Source organism: Eleginops maclovinus, chromosome 12 (assembly GCF_036324505.1).
Source record: "Eleginops maclovinus isolate JMC-PN-2008 ecotype Puerto Natales chromosome 12, JC_Emac_rtc_rv5, whole genome shotgun sequence".
Taxonomy (NCBI): domain Eukaryota; kingdom Metazoa; phylum Chordata; class Actinopteri; order Perciformes; family Eleginopidae; genus Eleginops; species Eleginops maclovinus.
Window position 1 is genome coordinate 27445130 of NC_086360.1, and position 6917 is coordinate 27452046.

At 39.8% G+C, this 6917-nt stretch overlaps 1 protein-coding gene across 1 annotated transcript; it reads left to right on the plus strand.

Moving 5' to 3' along the window:
- Positions 1–1800: 1800 nt before the first annotated feature.
- Positions 1801–6712, plus strand: LOC134873697 (uncharacterized). The gene is made up of 8 exons (XM_063897498.1): positions 1801–1904; positions 3092–3440; positions 3558–3660; positions 4175–4271; positions 5290–5638; positions 5757–5859; positions 6031–6127; positions 6694–6712. The coding sequence occupies exons 2-8, from the start codon at positions 3096–3098 to the stop codon at positions 6710–6712; spliced, it is 1113 nt and encodes a 370-aa protein (XP_063753568.1). The 5' UTR covers positions 1801–1904; positions 3092–3095.
- Positions 6713–6917: the final 205 nt, after the last annotated feature.

The following is a 6917-nucleotide window of genomic DNA, read 5'->3' on the forward strand; positions in this document are numbered from 1 at the left end:
TATCCTTATTGTTAATATGTGGCAGTTACCTCCATGTGTCAATAGATGGCATTACATCCTTTAAGATTAAGATTAAGATTCAACTTTATTGTCATTGCACAAGTACTAGGACAACGAAATGCGGTCTCTGCATTTGACCCATCCTAGTGTTAGGAGCAGTGGGCTGCCATTATGTACGGCGCCCGGGGAGCAGTGTAGGGAACCAGTGTCTTGCTCAGGGACACCACGGTGGCACTTGGTCTTTCGGGGACTTGAACTGGTGACCTTCCAGTTCCTAGGCCAAGCCCCTATGGACTTTGCCACCACCGCTTTAAACCCAAAACCAGTTCTTACTAATGATGCTGTCCTCAGTCACTCCATGTTATGTAACCAGGTGAAAAAGCATGTGTATTCATCTAAAAAGGAACAATATAAATATTGAAATGTCATTTAAAAAACAATAGGACAAAAGAAGTGGTTATTTTCTGGAACAATGATTAATTTATTTCCTGCAGAAACCAGGTAAAGGCACAAAGTCACCTTAATCACCTTAATACACCCCTGGGAGCATTTCTGTGATTATTTCCTAAGAGTCTAAGGCTAATTGCCAATGTGCCTGACCGGTGACCTGAAAAACCAAAGCTCTGAGGGCGTTTGGGACTTTTAAGAGGTCTTCAGCATTATCATTTCGACTTTTCCTCGTCTAGGTGCATGCCAGCAGCTGACTTGAGTGTAGAAGGAACACTTTTTATTTGAATTCCTCTTTTAGGTTGTGTCTTTCCGTATCCAAAATGACTGCTATATTTGCGAAAGCCAATATTTGTAGGACTTGCCATTATAACTAATTCCTCTTGAATGCCATATATGTGACGCATGCAATTACAGAGTTTTGTGTAATTGCCCAAAAGACAATAATTACTTAGAATGACTCACCATCACCAAGCTGCACCAAGATAATTAGGCCCCAGTGACTTTAGTTGGGTTAAATTGGCCACCAGTAGGAAGTTGTGTATCTCCCGTGTGTATTAAATGTGTGACGAATTTCGTGCTGAATCACAGCCCAGGAAAACTCTTAAACTTTAGAAGATCCAAATGCAATTCAAGAGTTTGAAATTCCACCATCTAGCAGATTTGATTTTGTAAATGTCTTTATTCTAATTGCATTACTGGGTTTATATTCAAATATTATGGTCATTATTATAACATATGAGCCTAACTGTAATAAGTCTGCATTAAAAGTGCAAAACATGAAGATCACTGATTTGAAGACTTAAGAGATAGCTTCAAGGTTGCTGAGTGAACACATTCATTCTTGCACTACTGCATTAATTGTGTCCTATTGTACTTCACTGTAGTACTTGATGAAGTAATGCATTCATCCTTTTAGACCTCTATTTGTTGTACCCTGTGCAGGGACTGTAAATGGAAGTAGCTCTTCCATATAACTCTGGAAACGGAAACAGACAACAGGATGGACAAAGTGGATTTATTCATCCTAAATTGGGAAATTGTTGCTAACATTAGCAGCATGTTATGAAGGCATTGATGTGCACATTGCAAATATGTGCACATCAAAGCTAGAAAGATATATCTATAGAGTATACGAAGCAAAAACTTAGTACACATGAATAAGTTAGAATACACTAAAATATGCCAATCTACTTCTGTATGTATTTATTGTGCACTGCCCTTGGAGGGACACTAGTGTGCCTGTACACCTGAGATGACAGCTGGTCACCACCAGAGGACAACACAGCTCTCCAGTGTAATTTGAATGTAGAATAAAAGATTGACAGTTGTTGCCTTGGGAGGAGTTGCTACTGATCATCCAATTATCGAAAATTATGGGCGGCAACGAAACCATCAGCGGACCAGATGAATCTACCGAAAGTTTGATGAAGTGCAGACTTGAGACCTTGCGGCGGGTAAGAGTTATACACCTCTGTAGTTATAGTTTTTAACATTATTATAACTCGACAGTGTTTTCTTGTCTGCTGTATGTATTGTTGTGGCGTTTTATTTGAAGCCGTTGTCACGTCCCCAGTGCGATTTACTTCCACTTCAGTTAGCTAAGCATGCTAATGGTAGTTGAAGCTGACGTTAGCTTCTACTGCATTAAGCTAACCGTGGTGCTATGCTAAGACTTTGCGTTTCTATAACGTTAATAAAAGTTAAATTTGGATAACTGAGACATTGTGTATATGTAACGCTGGTGTACGACTGCTAAATGATCTGACTTTGGTAATGCATGAAAATAAAATGACTTTATGCCGCTTAATCTTGCTAGCTAACTGGCTAATATTAGCATTAGCTCCACGTGTTGAAGTCATGATGCCTCGATGAGTTCACTTCATTTTACAGCTAACCATATTTAATTAAAACAATAACTTAGAACTATTAAAAACGATTATGAATAAATGAAATCAAAGCTAATTGTTTCTTTGTTTATTTTAATATTTGCAATGTTTAATGTTATATTTTAAAGTCGAGAGAAGTGACATCATTTTACATTTACTACTTAAGGAAGCTAACGGTAGCTAATTTGCCACGTGGACCAGAAGTAGTAGAAGTACTCAGATAGTGTAGTTGAGTTAAAGTAGAAGTACTCAGATGTTGTTCTTGAGTAGAAGTACTCAGATCTTGTACTTGAGTAAAAGTATAAATACTCAGATCTTGAGTAAAAGTAGAAGTACTCAGATCTTGTTCTTGAGTAAACGTAGAAGTACTCAGATCGTGTACTTGAGTAAAAGTAGAAGTACTCAGATCTTGTACTTGAGTTAAAGTAGAAGTATCCAGACCTTGTACTTGAGTAAAAGTAGAAGTACTCAGATGTTGTACTTGAGTAAAAGTAGAAGTACTCAGATCTTGTTCTTGAGTAAAAGTAGAAGTACTCAGATCGTGTACTTGAGTAAAATTAGAAGTACTCAGATCTTGTTCTTGAGTAAAAGTAGAAGTACTCAGGTCTTGTACTTGATTAAAGTAGAAGTACACAGATCGTGTTCTTGAGTACAAGTACCAGAGTGTAGGAATACTGTCAGAGTAAAAGTGGTGCATTCAAAATGTTCCTCAGGTTTTGCTTTAACAGGTTTTTATGTTATTCTTAATATTTAAGTGAAATGGATCCAAAGAGACCTCCAGATGTCAGCAGTAGTGCAAGTGTCCCCGGGATGGGCCGCAGAGGAGGGCTGCAGCCTCAGGAGCAGGCTGTAGGAGGAAGTAGAGGGCTGCTGCTCTCCTTAGAAGGGTTTGGTATAGGACGAGCCAGAGGTTTCCCCACTCTCGGCGATCATCACAGACAAAGAATAACTCCCCCCGCTGTGAATCCTGCATTCGGCAGATGCCTGCCCTTCCCAGCAGCTGAGCCAAAAGTTGGGTTTGCAAGAGGCGATATCCGGCCTCCTCTGGAGCACAAACCTCCAGGGGGACCCAAGATGCAAGACCTGGCTTTGACAACAAAAGAGGTTAGAAAGGTTTAGTGTTCCTTCATGTTGAATAAACTTATTGTGAGCTAAATTAAATGTAGTGTACAATCTTATTCCTAACCGTAAAAAGCTGCTCAGTTATTCATCTGCTTGCAGGATGATGTGGCTGCCTTCGGTCAAAGATCCTCCCTGGTCTCAATGTTTAGAGGAATGGGCATCAATCACTCCATTGCCTCATTGGGGAGAGCTCCACCTCCGGGTCTGTATTAAAAAAGCTCTTTCATTGTGTTGATATTAAATTAAGACATCTGTATTTCATAAAGTACAACAAACTAGGGCACTAAAGTAAATATATTACCCCATAATATCATCACAGTCACTTTGTGTAGTCCACAGGCTCAAATGTGTGGCTTCAATAGTTTTGCGCGTTGTGTTCAAAAGGGTGGTCCAGTCTTCTAGAAATCATGTGTGCATGTGATGGAGGAATGCACAGTGCCTGTAGGGGGTGTGGTGTCAATAGCCATGCAGTGTGCTCTGTGATTGAGGAATGGCATCTGTTCGTTTTAGTCAAGATGATGCTAAAATATACTTTCCCCAACTATATTGAAGTTCCCTATGAAGAGCCAACCTTCGATTTAGAAAATTCCCAGTTTATTCCCTTGGAAAGTTTCCATCTTTGAGAATTCCCAGAATTTTGCAACGCTAGTCATAATATGTCTTGTATGTTTATTTTTCACTTCAATAAAGACGGTATTGTTTGTACTGAGTTGCAGGAAAAGGAGCAGGTGGAGATATGGGTGAGCCGTGCCCAGTGGGTGTCATCAGCAGCCCAGAAGGCCAACCTGAATGGGTGATGGGCGGAGTCGTCAGGTAGGAAACTAGGGGGTGGGCATTCCATTCCATTTCCTTAATCGACGGTCGGTAGAATTAACGATCAATTCTCGATTATTAATCACTACTTTTATATTAAAATTCATTCTTTATTAAACTTTTTATATATTCAAAATGCAATGAAAATACAGCGTGTTTTTCCTCTGAGATCTTGATTACAAGAAGAACAGCTCCAGTTAAACTGGACGTTCAATGGTTAAACTTGAAGATATGCGCTGCGGTGCTGTCAAGCAGCGGAGCCTGCAGCTGCGAGCCGGTGCTCTTACACACAATGTCTTTATCCTAATTGCATTACTGGGTTTATATTCAAATGTTATGGTCATTTATTTATAACATATGAGCCTAACTGTAATGAGTCTGCATTAAAAGTGCAAAACATGAAGATCACTGATTTGAAGACTTAAGTGATAGATTCAAGGTTGCTGAGTGAACACATTCATTCTTGCACTACTGCATTAATTGTGTCCTATTGTACTTCACTGTAGTACTTGATGAAGTAATGCATTCATCCTTTTAGACCTCTATTTGTTGTACCCTGTGCAGGGACTGTAAATGGAAGTAGCCCTTCCATATAACTCTGGAAACGGAAACAGACAACAGGATGGACAAAGTGGATTTATTCATCCTAAATTGGGAAATTGTTGCTAACATTAGCAGCATGTTATGAAGGCATTGCATGGTAAAAAAATAAATACACAGCAAATATGTGCACATCAAAGCTAGAAAGATATACCTATAGAGTATACGAAGCAAAAACCTAGTACACATGAATAAGTTAGAATACACTAAAATATGCCAATCTACTTTTGTATGTATTTATTCTGCACTGCCCTTGAAGTAACTTCAGTAAACTTGAGTAAAAGTAGAAGTACTCAGATCTTGTTCTTGAGTACAAGTACCAGAGTGTAGGAATACTCGGTCAGAGTAAAAGTCGTGCATTCAAAATGTTCCTCAGGTTTTGCTTTAACGGGTTTTTATGTTATTCTTAATATTTAAGTGAAATGGATCCAAAGAGACCTCCAGATGTCAGCAGTAGTGCAAGTGTCCCCGGGATGGGCCGCAGAGGAGGGCTGCAGCCTCAGGAGCAGGCTATAGGAGGAAGTAGAGGGCTGCTGCTCTCTTCAGAAGGGTTTGGTATAGGACGAGCCAGAGGTTTCCCCACTCTCGGCGATCATCACAGACAAAGAATAACTCCCCCCGCTGTGAATCCTGCATTCGGCAGATGCCTGCCCTTCCCAGCAGCTGAGCCAAAAGTTGGGTTTGCAAGAGGCGATATCCGGCCTCCTCTGGAGCACAAACCTCCAGGGGGACCCAAGATGCAAGACCTGGCTTTGACAACAAAAGAGGTTAGAAAGGTTTAGTGTTCCTTCATGGTTGAATAAACTTATTGTGAGCTAAATTAAATGTAGTGTACCATCGTATTCCTAACCGTAAAAAGCTGCTCAGTTATTCATCTGCTTGCAGGATGATGTGGCTGCCCTTGGTCAAAGATCCTCCCTGGTCTCAATGTTTAGAGGAATGGGCATCAGTCACTCCATTACCTCATTGGGGAGAGCTCCACCTCCGGGTCTGTATTAAAAAAGCTCTTTCATTTTGTTGATATTAAATTAAGACATCTGTATTTCATAAAGTACAACAAACTAGGGCTCGGCGATATGGCCTATAAAAAAAAAACATGGTGTCTTGTGTGTTTATTTTTCACTTCAATAAAGACGGTATTGTTTGTACTGAGTTGCAGGAAAAGGAGCAGGTGGAGATATGGGTGAGCCGTGCCCAGTGGGTGTCATCAGCAGCCCAGAAGGCCAACTTGAACCGGTGATGGACGGAGTCGTCAGGTAGGAAACTAGGGGGTGGGCATTCCATTCCATTTCCTTAATCGATGGTCGGTAGAATTAACGATCAATTCTCGATGATTAATCAATACTTTTATATTAAAATTCATTCTTTATTAAACTTTTTATATATTCAAAATGCAATGAAAATACAGCGTGTTTTTCCTCTGAGATCTTGATTACAAGAAGATCAGCTCCAGTTAAACTGGACGTTCAATGGTTAAACTTCAAGATATGCGCTGCGGTGCTGTAAAGCAGCGGAGCCTGCAGCTGCGAGCCGGTGCTCTTAAACACAATGTCTTTATCCTAATTGCATTACTGGGTTTATATTCAAATGTTATGGTCATTTATTTATAACATATGAGCCTAACTGTAATGAGTCTGCATTAAAAGTGAAATACATGAAGATCACTGATTTGAAGAGACTTAAGAGATAGCTTCAAGGTTGCTGAGTGAACACATTCATTCTTGCACTACTGCATTAATTGTGTCCTATTGTACTTCACTGTAGTACTTGATGAAGTAATGCATTCATCCTTTTAGACCTCTATTTGTTGTACCCTGTGCAGGGACTGTAAATGGAAGTAGCCCTTCCATATAACTCTGGAAACGGTTGTTGCTAACATTGCTAACATTAGCAGCATGTTATGAAGGCATTGCATGGTAAAAAAATAAATACACAGCAAATATGTGCACATCAAAGCTAGATAGATATACCTATAGAGTATACGAAGCAAAAACCTAATACACATGAATAAGTTAGAATACACTAAAATATGCCAATCTACTTCTG